Source organism: Rhamphochromis sp. 'chilingali' (genome assembly GCF_963969265.1).
Source record: "Rhamphochromis sp. 'chilingali' genome assembly, chromosome: 20".
NCBI lineage: Eukaryota > Metazoa > Chordata > Actinopteri > Cichliformes > Cichlidae > Rhamphochromis > Rhamphochromis sp. 'chilingali'.
This window is the reverse complement of record NC_137947.1, coordinates 27,841,992-27,861,185: the sequence shown is the minus strand read 5'-3', so window position 1 is coordinate 27,861,185 and position 19,194 is coordinate 27,841,992. Positions and strand designations below refer to the sequence as shown.

Below are 19,194 nucleotides of genomic sequence, written 5' to 3'. Positions count from 1 at the left end.
TATTGTGCAGCACGCAAGATAGACAGCGCACAGTGTTTTGAGGCAGCAGCCAAGAAAGGTGTAGTCTGTGCATACCTGTGTGGATCAGCATGCTTGTATTCCAAAGGTTTCTCCATGTAACAATCTGCTAGGGAGTGTGGGGAGCCATAGCCCCGTCCCCCAGGGCATGAAGCAGGTATGGAGGAGGTCCAGGCCCCAGATATCCAGAGACCCCAGGAGACAAGGACCTGAGGACCACCAAAAGGGGGGGGAACTGTGCCACCCTCCTGGGAAGAGCTGAGTAGAGCCCCAAACGGGAGGTTACCCAGCAGCTACGGAGCAGAGGCCAGAGGGGGTTGCAGTGGCGTGCCCGCAGGCTCTGCCGGCAGCCAGCTGTGCCAGAGAGGACAGAGCTTCAGGCCCAGAGGCCTGAGGGCACTCCATCCCCTGGAAGGGGCCAGGCCCCGCCCATCGGCCACCAGGAGTGAGCTGGTACATACATGAGCGCCCAGCCCCAGTCGACAAGGACCACCAACACACCAACATCTGAGGGCATCAGCCACAGGCAGGGAGTGTGGTGGGGGGAGATAGGCCTCCGTACTTTGGAGGACCTGAGATGTACCCAGAGAGATTGAGTCTAAGACTCAACCTGACATATAGACACAGACGAACAAGCGCCTGCGGACACAAACGTGCATTCCCACCCCATATACACAACCAAATACTCGGCACTCACCCAACGTGTAGACAGACACAAATAGAGACTGCACAGACAGTCACACTCCCCAAACATACTCTATATCCCAGGCCCAGGTACCCCCGCCCCGAGACGGACAAGCCGCACCTAAACCCAGGAGATGTAACCCTTCTCTCTGGGGTGGAGGCAAGCGGACCACCTCCTTATCTGCAGTAGCAGGGAGGCCCCGCATCCCAGACTCCAATCTGACGGCCAGCACCTCGTCCCAGCCCCAGCGGCTAACAGAACCGGGGTGAGTGAAGACCCCAAACCTCCCTACGCCCGGGCAGATGTAGTGTTGCTGTGTGCTGTTCTTAAGTGCATTTAAAACACAGGAGGGCATGTTCGTGCTTCCTGCCAGAGAGCAGCACGGCTCCTCCCGAAAACCCTTAGTGTCTAAATGCATTTAAAATTGAGGGTAGGGCACCAACGCCAGAGGTGGGTTGGAATACACCGACCATCCTCTGGATGCTGTAAAATGTGCCCACCCCCAAGGCCCTATATATGTGTGTGTGTTATGTGAGAGTGTGAGTAATGTGGACGTCTAGGTTGCAGAATAAAATTGAGGCACAGGCTGCCTGGGGTAAATTTTTATCAAGTGCAGCAAACAGTAAAGTTTAATGTATTATAAGAAAACTACCTTGGGTCTGTAAAAATCAATAAACCATGAATCTGACACTGGCTTACTGAAAAGTTTTTATTACAATAGAAATTGAAAAAAAAAGAAAAAGAAAAAAAAAAAGGTATAGAATAAAATCCAAGAATATGCGTAAAATAATTAACACCTCAGCAGGTGAGGAAGGTCATCCCACTCCTGGAATAGGCACTCTGCCAGAGAGAGAAGATGGACGGCATGTTGTTCAGTAGGAAAAAACACATTTAAATTCCTGTCCAGAGTGTATTTCTGACACAAGGTACAGAGATTTGAGAGAGAGAGAGATATGTGGTTACAAGTGGTTACCTGTGGTGCGAGTAACACTAGTTTGGAACGTTTTTTGGTAAACTCAGCCACTCTGCTGGTCTGCAGGATGGCAGACGGCAAGTCACTCTCCTTCTTCTTCTTTATCTTCTGTTTATCTTTCTTCCTCTCCCTCTCTTCAGTCTCACTATAAAAAAAACACAATAGGGCTTATGAATGGATGAAGACAAAAATTTGGAACACATTTTGATCCTTATTATTTATATTATATAACATTAGCGTGACAATCTCACGCCTTCGCTGGGAGAAGCCAAGAACCAAGGAAAATATTCAAGTGACATAAACAAGGAACTTGTTAGCATACAGAAAAGCACCAGAAGTTTAAAGTTATACTAACTTGCGTAATTCTCCATCCAAATGCTGCTGTCTGAGCCTCTTGAAATTAGGCTCCTGAGCATCATACTGCTCCATGCTGGTGTCATAGAAACCCTTAAAGTAAACAAAAGACAACAATTAGTACTGTAAGATTAAGTTAATCTCACTGCTGATGTTGTGGGTTATTTTTAAGGATACAACACATAAAGCTGTGGTTACCGGTGCAGGTTTCTTTTCAAAAGGGATTTCAGCATTATAGTCTACTCCTCTCTTCTTCTTTCTCTTCTTCTGAACATCGATTCCTGCTGCTCTCAGCTCTCTGCGTTTCTGCAGAGCAGCCAGCCGTCTACAGTATGACATCAGGAAAAAATAGTCAAATATGATCATTTTATTATTACATGTCAACTGCTCTGTAAGAGGTCCAGTTATGGACCTCTAAGACAGCTTGTCTTAGAGCAATTGTAAAAACATTATTAGCTGAACCTGGCTTCCTCCAGCTGTTTCTCTCTGGCCTTCCTCTTGGCTTTCTTGCCCTGGGTGTTGGCCAAACGAGCCCTGGCCTCTGAAAGCATCTCCAACTCATCTAGAGACCGATGAAGAGAGACAGACACACAACACATTGGTTAGTTACCACATGTGACTGTGTTATGATTAAACTTATTTTTAAACTCTCACATGACTCGACTGAAAGTACAAAGTAGAAAGGAAATTTTTTAAATAATTAAATATAAAAATGTACAAGATAACTAGGAAGCAAATCCATTCTTAACATCAGGATACATTCTTTTGTTGGCTCAAATAAATCTGACAGCATCTGACAGTGTGTTTTTGTACCTTCATCCATATCCACAGGGTCAGGTCTGGCAGGTTTTGTTTCAGGATTGGGATCAATTTCTCCTGGTTTCAACTTTCTGGGGTCATCTCCCACTTCCTCCTCATTGTCTCTTTGAGCTGCTTTGTCCCTGAATAAAACACAAAATACATCTCAATTACAAATCGACAGTGATTAGCAACAATGAATGCTCCTGAACATACAAGGTGAAAAGCCACAGAATTACAAATCATAGTGAATAAATGTGTCCTTAGAGATAAACATACAGCAGGTATTCGTAGTGTTCCAGACACTGAGCAGCAGTCCTTCCTATGATAGGAGCAATGGTCCTCCACTGGGTGGGCATCAGCTTGGCCAAGTGAAGCAGCTTCTCCTCCTCTTCTCTGGACCATTCTGTTTTCTTGATACTGGGGTCCAACCACTCGTACCTACAGACAGAAACAAAGCCAGAGGAGAAGGTCTTTATTTCACTCTTCATAAAGAGAGATTTGAAAGCTAAAAAAAAAATCACAGACAGAAGAAACAACCATCAATGTATATAGACGTTTAATTAATCTCATGTTTTTGACACATCACACATCTCTGACTCAAAACTCACCATCGGGCTTTACACTGTTTGGCAGACTTTCGGTGCAGCAGGGAGGCGATACGGGACCACTGGTTTTTCCCATATTTCATTACAGCTGCCTTGAGGATCTCATCCTGAATAAAATTTTTTTAAAAAGGAACAGACGTCCATAAATTAAATGGATGCACTGAATGACAAATGATTTATAAAGACTAAACATGTCAAAATCTTTTATCCTCAATCCGCAGCGGGCTGATTAATTTTCATCCCAGTGCTGAACTACAATTATATTATCCCCTATCTTTTGCTCACTTATAAACTTTTATGAAGTCTTGTGGTTTATTATTTTGGCCATCTAGACTGCCAAATATTCGCTAACTGTAAACATATATGTTTAAGTGCAAATTAAAAAGCTGCGTTCATGCAACTCAACACAAGCACGAAATAAAGTATTAAACACAGCTGGTGATAATTTAAATGAACTTAAAATGTCACACGGGATAAATTTGTTAAGTGAGTAGCTAGCTTTATGCTAACTCGAGACCACAGGTTTGCTTTCGGAGGTTAGCATCATGCTAACCAAGCTAGCCATGTAAACACGTACCTCAGTGTTGCGCCAGACGCCTCCTTTAATCATAATTCGCGGCATCTTGGCGGCTTCGTTGTATCTCCTCCTTCAGTGAAATGCTATAAGTGATTCTTATCCAGTTGTGGTGTTTTGTAGCTTAAGATTCAAACAAAACAAAAATCCAACTACAGAACAAGCGCTGCGAGGGAAAAGGCGACATGCACCATACCGGAAACTCAGAACGGGTCCACCAACTGAATTGTGGGTAATGTCGTCGACGAGTAATGACGAAAATCGATGACAGTTTCCTTTACCCCTCCTACCCCGCCCCCCTCTTTCGGAACTTGATTAAACAGACAAAGTCTATGAAAAGCACACACCATAGCATTAATACATGTTAAAAAATAACATGAGATACATCTGAACATTTAAACATAAATAACTTGTCGGAAAAAATAATTCATTTTAAAAAACACCGTTGGAAAACACATCCTCTGTGTATACATATTTTCATTTAACGAGAGCATATCTATTATTCCATATTGGCGTTACATGTAGCGTGAAAATATGTTTCTCAACCAGTTTCGAATAGATAGGAACCATCCATCCATCCATCCATCCATCCATTTGCTTCCGCTTATCCTTTTCAGGGTCGCGGGGGGCGCTGGAGCCCATCCCAGCTGTCATAGGGCGAGAGGCGGGGTACACCCTGGACAGGTCGCTAGTCTGTCGCAGGGCTAGATAGGAACCATTGATATGTAAGTTCCTGAATTAAATCAGAATAAAAAGTCTATTCCTCCTAAATTTTGAAATAAAAAAACAAATAAAGTTTGTTAAACCAAAAATAATGATCTACTATTAAGGAAGGGTTTTAACCATTTTAACTTTAAAACACCAACACTAGATGGCATCTGTCATTATGTCATTCAAGGTTATCAGGCAATCAAAAGAAATGTGCAGGATGGTCAGCAGAGTACAGCTGAGACACAAGGTCTGATGCAGTGTCCTGCTGACTAGGTGAGTGGATGAATAAATACAGAGCTGCTTGCTGTCTGGAACTCAAAGTCCCACAGGACTTTACCTCTGTTGTTGTCAGTCACCTGTGGTGGTGTCTCCCATAGTCACAAAGGCACAGATGTTCCTCACCACTTGGTTGTGCCTCTCAGTGCATGCGGTCTCAGTTTGCATCTTACAGTCTGGCAACATGTGTTTGATAGTCTGCAGGGCACACTTTGCACAGTTTGCAACTTGGGTCCTGTCATGTATGGTAGACTCATGCCTCTTTGGAAGCAGTACTTATGGCCTCTTCTTCTGCTGCCATGATCAGAATTTCTGTGCTGTGCTTTAAGCAGGCCTTTTCAAGCCACTTCTTGGCTTCAGGCATTTCCTCTATCAGTCAACAGCACATCACATGTAAAAGCTTGGTCTTCTATGGCAGTTCCTTTTCCTGTTCTGTATATATACATGAAACAAATATTCTCTGAACACAAAAGCTAAATATGAACCTCCTCACCATTCCTTGTTGAGCTGTGTTGAGTGTTGCAGAATTCATCTTGGTGTATCCACCTGCCTTTGGGAAAAACCTGATTGACTCACTCTCACCTATGACTAAAATCCATTTCAGATCCTAGCTTCCAAAATCTGTAACTGCAGCAATAACTACCACAGAGACACCAGTTCTATTTAGGAATGCGTCTACGTTATGTTATTAAAGTGAATGTAGTGTATTTATTTTCCTTTATTTATATTTCTTTTCATGAGATATTCTACTTTCTCAGTGTTCTCATCTTCTGGCCTGTGGTCTGTTTCCATATTCTAAATAAACACCCAGATACTTGGAGCGCTGATGTTTTTATTCAACTCGGTCTCTGAAGTACATATTTACCGATTTCACACAAATGATACGAGGCTACATGTATGTTCTTCACACATTAGCACAACACGGAAAACACTTACAACAACATGACAGTAGACATGCACAAAACAAGGCAGTGACAGGAGTCACCACTGGTGGCTTACTGTGCCGAACCACCACTGGCCTGAACACAAAGAGCCAACCAATCACAATGGGTGATTTCTCTGATTTGACAGGGTGTGGGGATGCGGAGAGGACAGTGAGAAAGAGGAGGAGGAAGAGAAGAAGTAAAGGAGAAAGGAGAAGGAGAGAGAGCTGAGGGGCTAATACCTAAAATAGTAAGACAAATCATAACACTGAGCACCTTAATAAACAATACATATGTTCAGTATTGACAATAAATATCAGAAATCTCATAAATAATATTTCTCAATATTTTTTTTTAAATAACATATTTCCTTAAATCTCATGTAAGCTGCAAACTTTCCCATCAGACAGTTTCATTTACCTTTCTGGTGTGGACACACACTCTTTCTCTCACACACACACACACACACACACACACACTCACTCACTCTCACACACACACACTCACTCTTTCTCACACACACACACACACACACACACTCACTCACTCTTTCTCACACACACACACACACACACACACACACACACACACACACACACACACACACACACACACACACACACACACACACACACACACGTTTTCTTTCCACTCTTACTTTTTAAGTACAATTCTGTCCAGTGTTACGAGAGCAATACTGCAGGACCGGGAGACACAGGGTGATCTTAAGGTGATTTAAAGGTGATGCTTAGCTCATTGGGGGGCAGGTCACATGCAGACTGATATGTACAACTGTAAACTCCTTCACCTCCCACCCTCTTTCATCTTTCTGCCTTTACTTTATTCTACTTTTGCACATCCATTAAGATACATGCCTGTCTCTTGTCCCATCATTTAATCCCCTCCACTGTCATCTTCCTTCTCTCTTCAATGGCCCCTTTCCCTATTCCCCCCCCTTTGTTCTCTCCCCCTTCTAAGTGTGTCTATTTCAGGTCCCCAGCGTCCCCCTGGATGGTTTTCTTGATGCGTAGCAACATCGTGGTCAGCCACTGGTCCAGGCGAGACACAGAATCAAACTCCTTCACGGCCTCCGTGAACGCCTCGCTGTTCTGCTCCTCGTGGGCTTCTAGCAGTTTCTGTTGCACAGAGGAGTGGCGAATAGGCAAAAATGTTCATGGGAAAAAAACACACAAATGGCACAATTAAGCTCTGATTAGTAGCAGCAGTGTTTTAATGATCATATTCTGTGGGCTTTCCTTTACATCATAATGTTCTTATGACTATTTACATTAAATACTATTGAAAGAAATCTACATGTTTGATTTCAGTGTCTAAACTTAACTAAAGGTGCAATATCTGAAGACATATCAACTGAAGTTGGGGTAAGGCTGGGCTGTACCTTTGTGTAATGCCAGTTTGAACCACAAGATGGTGCACTAAGTCAATGCAATTGTTATTTAATCACGTAAGTCAAAGATGGAGAGCTACAAAAATATACAGAAAACATTTCAATGCATCCACTAATAAACAGCTCCTCACTTTCGGTGAAAAGTTTAGTCTAAACCTTTGCAGAGGTTAAAAACACAAATTACATTTAAATTTTCCAGGAATTTCTTTCATAAATCACTGCCTGCTTGTTGTAAAGAGTGTTTATATTATTTTTCATAAAATTATTGTTTCAGCGTAACAGATTTTATAAACCGTTAAAACCTTTAATAAAATATTTATGCAAACTTAGAAAGTTACGTTGAAAAAAAACAAGAAAAGGTAATTTACCTTTAACAGTTTGAGCTCTCTGGAGTCTGAGAAGGCTGGAAACATCTCTTCATACTTCTCGATGGCCAACTGAAACACACAGGCGTTAGTGTTAACGGTACGTGTAAACTGATTTCTGCAATGAACAATTAAGCATGAAACCCGACCCACAAATACATCAGATTCAGTGTGCATGTGTCTGTGCGGACTCAGTGGCTGGCTATAGTTGTTGTTTGTTGTGTTACCTTGGCATTGAGCTCATCCACAATGAAATGACAGAGCGATGCCTTAAAGAAATACTCTTTTGCGTTGTACTTGAGTAGGGGATTGTCCATGGTGCTCATTGCAACCTAAAACACACATGGAGGCACAAACATTAACCGAAGTGGGCAAATGTCATAAACGACCAGTTTTTAAAACCCTCTCTTTAACTTGATACATTTTTACATTTTTGGTCACTTATAAACCAATAAATTTTGAAATGGGATGAAACATTATAAAAAAGGGTTCTTTTCAAATACAATAAAAACTTAACATTATTGCATTTATAAAAGCAAAATGGGTATAACAATCAGTTGTTACCTGCTCATAGATTTCAATCGCTTTCTGGTACTGTTCCAGCTGAGCGCTGTAGTGTCCGACCTTCAGAAGACATTTGTTAGCTGAGCTGAAAAGACGCAAACAAGAAATTTTACTTTAACATCTGCTGTTTCTTTCATACTGAATCTTCCTACAGATGACTGACAGTTTTTTACCCACAGACTGTATACAAAGCGTATTATCCAGCTGTAAAGACCATCAGGCTTGGCTGAGTGAGCATCACTCAATGACCACTTCATCATATTGTACGAGTGGCAGCTTTATCATGAAACACTCCACCAGTGTCAACAATATCACAGTCACATTTATACATGTATAGTTATACATTTTCCCCTACAAGGGCTAGAACCACTGCTTATATTTTAATTACAGATCAGGTTCTCAGTTTTTTCTCACTAATCAGACTAAAGAGTGATCCATCAAACTCCAAGAAACACAACTTTCCCCAAATCAAAAGAAATAAGAGTCCATAATACAAAAATACCAAATAAGCAATAAAATCAGCAACCCCACTTCCAGATTAACCCTCTGTGTAAACTCTTATGTTTTCCTTTGTTCAGTTGTCTGTAATCATAATCTGGTTGGTTCCTTCCAAGTTTTCACAAAATGATATACTGTCACGGCTGCTGAGACGAGCCGTGTGGTATTGAAGGGGAAAAAGGACCCAAAACGCAGGCAGTAGATGATAACGCTGGTGATGATTTATTTACACAGTGGTGAGAAGGCAAAACAGGCAAGAGGGAAGACAAAACTAAAGACCTGAACTGGGAAAGCTAAATGACAAACCTGAGAAGATACAAAAAGGGATGAGAGGCAGCGAGCCGAGCAGGACACCGAGTAACACAGACTGACACCGAGTAACACAGACAAACCAGCAACAGGCAGGAAAACACACAGGGCTTAAATACACACACCAGTAATCAGGGGATGACAGACAGGAGGGCAACACAGCTGGGAGGAATCTGGGCTGACGGGACAGGGGAAACGTAAACTGATCACACTCACATACGACACGGACCTTCACAATAAAACAGGAAACTCAGACACATGGAACCAGACAAGACATTGAACTAAACAGACAGATTCACAAACAGATGGGGTGACACCATAGACAGACAGATACAGACGCAGACACAGAGGCAGACCGAATATAACACAGAACCTAAACAATCAGCATCTAGAAAATGATAACAAACTAAAAGCGCTGGGTCACCGACCCAGGACCATGACATATACTAGTCTCATAAGTATGCTGATGAATATGGGGTAAATTTAGTAGTTGAACACAATAGGTCTGCAAAAAAATGTATAAAGATAGCATTAACATCCACAGTTAGTTTAAGAGAGAGCACCTCCAGGAGACAACAAACAGGGGTAGAGAAGACAGAAACTGTCATGGTCCCCGTGTCTCCCTGGCTGGCTCTGTGTTAGGCAACATGTTTTTTTGTTGTTTTATGCGCTCTGTCTTTCGCTCTCTCTCCTCTATCTGCGGTGAGCTCATCACAGGCTCCTGCCTCTGGCCCACGCACCTGTCTCCAATCACAACACCTGCTGCTCATCTCCTGCAATCCTACGCACTATTTAAGATTGTCACTGGGTTGTTGAGTATTCTATGTTAGTCTGGCTGGCAATTTCTGATCTGAACCTGTGTATTTATCTTAGTCTGTTTCTAACCGAGTCCTTTGTGTGAATAGATCTTCCTGGACCCGTCCCTGTAAACCCAAGGGACCTGAGAGCGTTTGAGTGGCAAAGTGCTTAGAAGCGCGAGTGCCTACAGAAGAGAGTGGAGTGGAATTCCGAACAGTGTGGCGTGTGTGTGGATCTCTCCCTTTCCCACGGACCCTGGAGCCCTGGTCCCCGCGCCCCCCCAACCCCTGCAAGTTGTACATATTTGCAGTTGGTGTTTACTGTAAATAAAATCACTGCTTTGCAAAGGATTCCTGGTCTGCGCCTGAGTCCATTTGAGTAACCTGAAAAAAATGGTCTTTCTACTTTTAGTAATAGAAATAATTGTTTATTAGAACAGTTTTTTTTATTAATATTCTAATTTATCAACCTGCAAATGGTAATGTGTTGTTTTTAACCCATTATTATGTCAAAAATTCCAGTAATTGTGATCTACCAAGTCAGAAGATTTGTGTAATCCCAACACAGAGACTTTCTGCTGTTTCTGTGTACTCCCTCGATCATTTACTGTGATCACATCAGCTTTAAATCACATCTTGATTTTACTTAAAACAAAAAAAATATTTTGTGCATTGTTTAGTTTCTCAAATATGTTTAAAATTGACTTGAGTTCATGAAAAATGTGTCTAAGATTGAAAGATGTGAGACAAATCTCTAGTGGCCATTTTCAATGCTGAGTCACAGCTCAGCAACATCCAATAATCGTAAATGTTTTGCTCTTATATCTGTTTTTTAAATTGCCCCACTGCTTGATTGCAAAAATAATAAACAAACCTGACTCTATAAATAAATGTCGGTTTTAGCATTATGTATGTACTATATAGTTATTTAGCTTTTAGCTAAACAGCTCATTTACCTGTTAGATTCTTCTCCCTTGTAGTAGTCTGCTGCCTGCTCGTAGTGGGCAATGGCCTGAAAACACACACACAGACGAGGACATTCAGAGCGTCGCACATAGATCCAAAATCTTTTCATCCCAAAGAAAGGGAGGAAGTCCTTTTACTCCCCACTTTACCTTCTCAATGTCCACCAGCTCTGACTCATAAATCTCTGCTATAGTGATGTGATGTTTGGCTGCAATGGTAAACCGACCCTGTAGTCAGCACACACACACACACACATAGATAGAAGAGGCAGTACAGGACATTAATCAAAGGAAAGACTGAGATCATTGTCAGAGAGTGAGATCTAATGGCTGGCAGAGGTCTTACCATGTCAGTGTAGATGTCAATGGCCTGATTTAAACAGTTGATAGCCTCTGGAAAGAGACAGATGAGAGGGTAAGGAGGGCTTTTATAAATACAAAGAAAATGGAAAGTGTGCTGAAGCCCCGAAGTCAAATTAATAATCTCCAATTTCAGTTTCCTCCCTATGTGACTGTTAACCTGATAACCCGCTGTATTTTATTAAGCTCATCACCAGGAAGCAGGAAGTCTGTCACAACACAACCCAGATATTAATTTTCCTAGAGCAAACCAGGGACCCATTTTAATCTTCCAACAATCCCACCCCTGGGCCCGAACCAGTCGGAGAAATGCAGTGATGCAGAGGCTTCCCCTTTCACCGTGTAGCTTTACACTTTTTTGTAGTTGTTCTGAGGAAACTGAGGAAGTGTAAACACAGCACATTTATTTAGCACATCTGTGGAGTCAGCTTTAACCTCTTTAATATCTCAGTTAAAACTGTTGCAATTTGATAAAACTGTTACTGCATTTTGGGGGGAATGGGAAGCAGCAACCACCAGAAACAGGATTTTCCTGCTTTGAACATCTTACATAGAGGCAAAGAAATGAACCAGTGCTGTCAAATAGTAACTGTTTAACCAGTTTTTACATGTATTTTTCTTTACCTAAACACAGCAAACACTATTCTTTTGGTTAAATTGTCAAGGCATTTTATGCATCCTGCCTCATTGAGCTCCATTGTAGAGCCCTTTCAGCTACAGTGTTCAGAGGCTCCTGTTTTTCCTGTTTCTTTAAATTCTTTAAAATCTTCTTTTTACTACTTTAAAAAGTGTTGAATGAATGTTTTTATGGAGCCAGGCTGGTTTAAATGGACCCTGTGCTATGTTTAAACAGCAGAATTTGCTGCCCAATGTTCAGAGAAGCTTTAAACATGTAAACCCACAAACAAGTAAGAAAAAATGGATAAAGAAGGACAGTAAACAGTTAGGGCAGCTCAGCTAATCCAATCTTAATCTAATTACCATTATGGCTTCCACTGATTATAAAAACAAGCATATCTTGTTGTAATGTCACTGCAATGTCTTTCCATTACAATGATGCACTTTCAACCTTCTCTAAAACTCCAAACTCACTCCTCTGACGGGATGTGGAAAGTTTTTTCTGCATGGGCCACAACAACAGAGCACCGGCATTCATATAATGCTTTTCTAATCTAATCAAATGTTGGTTTCCAGCACAAACGCTACGAAGACTGATTACCACATATTCTACAACCAGCTTAAGAAAATCAGCATAATGAACGTAGATTAAAGTTCTGACACACCCATATTCAGTCCTGTCTGCCTAAGCCTGCTTCTACTGGAACTTTCTTCCATCTAAAAGGGAGTTTTTCCTCCCCACTGTCACCAAGTGTTTGCTCATAGGGGGTCATGTGATTGTTAGGGTTTTCTCTGTATTACTGTAGGGCAGGGCTGCCCAATCCCAGTCCTCGAGAGCTACTATCCTGCAGCTTTTAGATGCATCCCTACTCCAACACAGCTGAATCAAATGGTTTGATTACCTCTTCAGCATGCCATCATGTTTGGCAAAGGCCTGATAACAAGCCATTCATTTGATTCGGGTGTGTGGGAACAAGGATGCATCTAAAAGCTGCAGGACGGTAGCTCTCGAGGACCGGGATTGGGCACCCCTACTGTAGGGTCTTTACCTCACAAACATAAAGCACCTTGAGGCACATTTGGATACTTCTCATTAAACATTTTACTTATGTTGCACTTTGTGAATAAAGGGTGAAGAAATCCAAGAAAATTGACAAATTTGGGTATAATTGTGGCTAGAGGGGGACAGTTTAGATGGTCAGTTTAATTCTAGTGCCTTTTCTGTTGCTCCTCCCTTCTCCACTTGTTAAAGCGACAGGTTTGAAGTACAGAAATCTGAATAAAGCCAGATCAGGAGGTAAATGATAAGAGTCCTTGAACAAAAAAAACAACAACACACCGATTTTATCTCCGGGCTGACATAAATGGATGGTTTTATCTCCTGAACGTCAACAGCACCTATTAAAATTGGATCTCACTCGGCTCATCTCAGAGGAGTGAGTTTGGTCTGATTAAAATCAAGGCAATTATCTGCGTATCAACCAAGCAGCTTCTAGCCAAACATCGGTGCACCACAATGTTGTTCTTACATAACAAAAGTCATGTTTTATGTCAGCAGACCTTTCTGACACAGCCCCAAACAGACCTGTGTCTCCTCTCAGCAACCAACCATCGTCCTGTTATTAGGCAAATGTGTAAATCTGTGGTGCAACACTTAAAGGAGACATAATGCACGGCCTAAATGTAAGTTTGTAGTGGTCACTCAGCCAGATGTGTGTGTCTGTGTGACAGAAGCACTCACCCTGTGGGTCGGCCTTCTTGTAGGCGTTTCCTGCATCGACGAAGCTGGTGGCAGAATCCAGTTTGTTCTGAAGCTGCATGTGGAGCCGAGCGGCCTGACAGAACGCGTTCCCAGCAGCTAAAAACACACACACACGCACACAAACCACACACACACACACACACACACACACACACACACACACACACACACACACACACACACACACACACACACACACACACACACACACAGTGTCACATCTTGAATGAGAAAAACTTCATCCAGGTTTCATTTTTTTACTCCTGCTGCATTACACGACCATGCTCACGACTGACTGTGTGGACGGACACACATCAGGCTGCATCAAAACACACATCCAAACAGCTAAATTCTGCACAGCGTGAGCTATTATTGGCACATCTGGCATATGTAGAGCACAGGGTGGCTCCTGCAGACAAAATCTCACTGATCAGTCCATGTTTAAAGATCTCATTGCTGTATGTGGTAACATGATGTTTTCTACAGGCTGTTGAATCATTCATATGTTACTAAAATGCAGAGGGTAAAAGCATTCAGATACATGTGCGTGTCTGCATGTGGGTGTTTGTGTGGGAGTTTATCTTTTTTTTGTAAAGCATTTTTTTTTTACTGTCTAATGAATGTGACGCATGTACTTGTGTGTAGATAGTGTGTTTGTGTGTGTGTAGATAAGTGTGTGTCACCCACCACTCCAGTTCTTTGCCATCTTAAACATATTGGCTGCTCTGGCGTACATTTCGCAGGCGTCCTCCACCTTATGGTTCCCCCTAAAACACACAACAAGGATGCACATAAAAAGCAAAGTCAAACAAAATGTATAATTTCTTTTGTCTGTTTTCATCAACCTCATTTTTGAACCTGACATAAATGTTATTTTTTTAATGTAAATTTACTTCAACACTACAAGTTATTACTACAGCTCTTCCAGTTTAAGGACATACGTGCTGAGAGGACAGAAACCCCTCCAGCTGACACACTCTCAAGTCTCAAATCAAATCCTTTTTCTCTTGCATATTGTATTGCTGTGCACACAGATACTTGCTGCACAACTCAAACTATATTTTTCGTTCCTGTTCGATAACCGTGCTCATCTGTGCATCATATTTCTTTCTGGTTTACTACATGAAGCCTGAACTAGATCACAAAGTATTTACGTCACACTCCACAGGACAGAGGACTGGTTTGCATCTAGAAGAAAAGGAGGACAATAAACCAAGCAACCATAAAAACGAGAGAGGCAGGCTGCTAATTTGCTGATTAGATATGGATAAAAGATGCGTATTTCTCTTGCAATGAGAAATGTAATCTGTTAAATGTGATTTAAATAAGGACCATTTCCTCAATTTTGCAAACATTTTTATCTTAAAAAACAACTCAATGATTTATTTTCTGTAAAAAAATGCAAAAACAAATGTGGAAAACAGTGTTAGGGAGCAAAAATGAAAGCGATATCGCACGGTGTTCTTTGCGTGCAAACCACAACAAACAGACAAAGTTAAAACCCAACAAGGATCCTTCTCAAGCTCAATGATAAATAAAAACTGTAGATTTTGTTCAGCATTTGACATTTCGTGGCTTTGCTACTTCCCTCAATATTTATACAAGAGTCTTGAAGAAAATCTTTCACAAAAGATTTCAAATAAAAGGCAAGTAGCTCTAAATCATGAAAAAAAAGAAGGGGCTTTGTTCAGCAACAACATCTGCACCTTTCTGTAGGAAAATAAATGCGGCTTTTAAATTATACATCAACACTAATTAGATGTATGATATGATATGGCATCACAAATCTACAACCTACCTCTGGTCACAAAACAGCCACAGCTTAACTCGTCTCATCTTTCAACGCAGGGGAGAAACTCATCAAATAATCATGGTATAGCTTATTGAGTGACCTAGCTCTCAATTTTAGCACACCAAATAAGTAGCTCTGTGTCAAGTCCTCAGTTTTTTGTCAGCAATGTAATTTTTGACATTTTGTCACTGTACAATACCAAAATGAATTTGAAATGAAGCAATCTGTATGTGTCTGAAGTGTTAGTGCATTAACTATCTAGAAATTGCTCAAATTTTTATATGGTTTCTTCATTTTAATGACTCAAAAACTATTAGGTTCAAAAAGGACTGATGGGTTTAACTGTTACTACATGACAAATCAAACTCAATCAGAGACACTATTCGAGAGGTACATGACACTCAAAGTATCCTGAAGCAGAAACTATGGGAAACTTTTTTAAAAGTAAAGATGGTGCCAGAAAAAAACACACATTTTAAAACCTTATTTTGGGAGAGATGAGAAAACTTTGATCTCTGACATGCAGTTTTTAATGTCCTAGTGGTCAATAAAATGAAAGTTAATTAGGATAATGCTTCAAAATATTTGCCAGAAAAAGTGTTTTTATGCATTATCAGGATGATTTGCTTTTAGAAGAGCTTTGTCTCAGTTTATAGTCCAATGAGGTGTGGACACAACTGTTGTAGAGTTAGAAGGAAAATTATTAACACTGTGTCACAATCACTATCTATCTATCTATCTATCTATCTATCTATCTATCTATCTATCTATCTATCTATCTATCTATCTATCTATCTATCTATCTATCTATCTATCTATCTATCTATCTATCTATCTATCTATCTATCTATCCATTCTTTTATAAATATGCATATATAAACAAAGATTTAGGACCTATAATATAACTGTATTTTCTGATACTGTATGCCAGACTTGGTACTCTGGTATTAACCATAAAAGACTATATGGGATTTAGTGTCTGATCGTGGCTACTCCTTATTCTTTCATGGTTATTTAATAATAACCAGTTCTGCTTTGTTGGACAGCCCACTTATTGTTCTGTGTGATCTATTTTATTGGCTTCTAGGTTCATATTACTTGCTTAATCTTATGTTTGATTTTAGTTAATTAGATGTTCCTTAAAAAATGGCTGATCATAAATCATAAAATCATAAAACCCCATGTTATATCTCTAAATATGCAAGCTGTCAGTTGAATGGACCAAAAATTGAAATATTCAGAGTAGTCCATTAGTTGAAAAAACAAAAAAACCCAAACAAATAAAATTATTATCCGTCTCCGTTGTGTAGTAAGAAAGGTTTTTCATTGATCCTGTTCAAAACAACTCAGATGATTTCTCTTTTAAGTTAGTTATATTAAGTTATATTAGCCAGCATTATTTTTCTTTTCTTATTTCTTAAATAACGATAAATTCCTAAAAATCACTTGAAAATACACTTTATGTATAACTTTATAAAACCGACATGACTCTAACAGATACTCAGGACATGCAGATTAATTGATTTTAGAATCTAAACCTTAAAGATAATTAGGGTAAATGCACATGTTCACAGTGTTTCCTTATACCAACCTCAAACATATCTGTTTGAGTTGAAGCTGGCTGCAATCATCTGACCCAAATTTATCAGATTCAGATAGTAAACAGTCAGATTTGGAGAGACTAATCTCAGAGGCCATCGGGTCAGTTTGAATTTGGAGAGGCCTGCTTTGCACAGAATACATGTTTTTCTATTTTTTTTTTCTTTATTACACAAAGAGCCCTCAGTTAATAAGTTGCCTCAAGCAAACCGGCTGTTTGTTATCAATGGTTACATCATATCAAAAATGATGGCTAAACATCCGCCCCTCCCACACGCGTGAAATAAGCTAACTCACTCCCATTCCACACACACACACACACACACACACACACACACACACACACACACACACACACACACACACACACACACACACACACAGAGCAAATAAAAAACCAAAAAGAAAACCATCCCCCGCAAACACCGCATCACCACCGGCCTGCCTGCGCTGCTCTCCCCGCCTCCCTGCATCTTTGCCTCGGTCTCACGCTTCATCCAAACTCGCTCACCTCCAGCATCCTCAGCATCAGCACCATCCAGAGATGTGCCACATTTACATTTGCCAAGATGCACAATCTGCGGTGCCAGCCAGTGTTTCTGGCATGAAGCCGACTCCATGATTCGTTTATAAACGTTTAAAAAAGGACACAATGTCATAGTGAAAGTTAGGCGCACCCGGTGGGATTTATAAGGAATAAATTAAAGGGTGATGATAAAATACAAAAGCGTGCAATGCAGGCTCATGTGCCGCTCGCTTCTGAGCGTCAGGCGCGTTATTTGTATATCACAGGCTTAATATAGACATAATAAAGCGGCCTGTCCGTGGAGAAGATGGGCCCTGTGTGCAGAGAGCCCCCTCCCCTCCCCACCACCACCACGACGAGCTGGTAAACAGAGGCAGAGAATCAGAGCATCCTTTACCCGAACATCCCTCCGAGGAAGGATCCGGACGCTTTGACCTTCTTGTCGGCTTCAGCCATCAGCTGCATGGCCTCCTTCTCTTTCCCGGAGTTGTCCATGACGAGCTGGGTGTCTGCCGCTGGAGGAGGGACGGGAGGAAAACAGGCCGATGTTCCGCAGTGGATGGAGAAGAGGAGAGCTGAGCAGAGGAGAGGAGAGAGGAGAGAGAGACGTCTCTGCTGGTTGCTGAGAGGCTGCAGCTCTTCTTCGACGTCGAGAGTGGAGCGTTAGTTGTGAGTCAATGGCACCATCTGCTGGAAGGAAGCGGAAGTGCAACTAACTGGCGCAAGGTTGAAACTAAACTAAAGCATTGTACTTTGTACTCCATACTGTTTTATTTGAAAACTTTACTCTTTATTTTGTGGACTTTAAAACATAAACCTTCTTATACTGCCACTTCATTGGAAAACTGCTCATCAATGCAAATATCTAATTATCCAGTAAATGGCAGAACCTTGGTGTATTTAGATTTGAAAGATTGTAAAGACAACCTGCCGGTGACCTTCAAAGTGAAAATCAGAATAGTGTTAGTTTAGAGACTGATGATTTGCTGGGATTTTCCTGCACAACTACCTCAGGTTTGTAGAGAGTGGTACAAAAAGACAAAATATCCAGCGAGCTTTGCGTGAAAAGGTCTTGTTCATGCCAGCGCAGATTAGCCAGACTGCTTGGAGCTGAAGGCAACAGTAACTCAAATAAACACAACTGAGTTATGTAGAACAGCACCACTCAGTGCACAACATGTTGGACTTTGAAGCAGAAGAATCAGCAGAAAACCACACGGTGTGCTACGTTCCTCAGCTAAGAATACAAACGGAGGATACAGTTACTGCTTATCAAAACTGGAAAAGACAAGATTGTAAAACTGATTCTGATGCAACATTCAGATAGTCACAATGTGGTATAAACAACATTATTCAGGCCGGCGGTAGTGTCATGGTGTGGGGATATTTTCTTGGCACTCGTTGGACACCTTAGTATCAATTTAGCATCATGTAAGCTTCGCAGCTGACTTGACTGCTGTTGCTGACCATGTCCATCCTTTTGTGACCAGAGTACCCATCTTCTGATGGCTGCTTCCTACAGGGAAATGTGTCATATCATCTTATACTGTTTTCTTGAACGTGACAATGAGTTAACTGTGCTCAGATGGCCTCCACAGTTACCAGATTTCAATGATAGAGCACTTCTGGGATCTGGTAGAGCAGGAGTGTCTCATCATGAATGTGCAGCTGACAAATCTCCAGCAAGTATGTCATGCCATCCTGTTAACAT

General features: G+C 41.2%; 2 protein-coding genes across 2 annotated transcripts; both read right to left on the bottom strand.

Moving 5' to 3' along the window:
- Nucleotides 1–1,374: 1,374 nt before the first annotated feature.
- Nucleotides 1,375–4,245, bottom strand: LOC308388124 (cell division cycle 5-like protein). The gene is made up of 9 exons (XM_080868644.1): nucleotides 4,014–4,245; nucleotides 3,440–3,543; nucleotides 3,108–3,269; nucleotides 2,844–2,971; nucleotides 2,493–2,592; nucleotides 2,229–2,355; nucleotides 2,032–2,123; nucleotides 1,677–1,821; nucleotides 1,375–1,543 (listed from the first exon to the last, which is right to left on the bottom strand). Exons 1-9 carry the CDS (start codon nucleotides 4,056–4,058, stop codon nucleotides 1,502–1,504), a joined length of 945 nt encoding a protein of 314 aa, XP_080724770.1. The 5' UTR covers nucleotides 4,059–4,245; the 3' UTR covers nucleotides 1,375–1,501.
- A 1,578-nt stretch (nucleotides 4,246–5,823) lies between these two features.
- Nucleotides 5,824–18,111, bottom strand: napba (N-ethylmaleimide-sensitive factor attachment protein, beta a). Its single transcript, XM_080868213.1, has 10 exons — nucleotides 17,881–18,111; nucleotides 14,254–14,333; nucleotides 13,546–13,662; nucleotides 11,173–11,219; nucleotides 10,977–11,054; nucleotides 10,818–10,873; nucleotides 8,258–8,342; nucleotides 7,921–8,025; nucleotides 7,697–7,765; nucleotides 5,824–7,056 (listed from the first exon to the last, which is right to left on the bottom strand). Exons 1-10 carry the CDS (start codon nucleotides 17,976–17,978, stop codon nucleotides 6,904–6,906), a joined length of 888 nt encoding a protein of 295 aa, XP_080724339.1. The 5' UTR covers nucleotides 17,979–18,111; the 3' UTR covers nucleotides 5,824–6,903.
- Nucleotides 18,112–19,194: the final 1,083 nt, after the last annotated feature.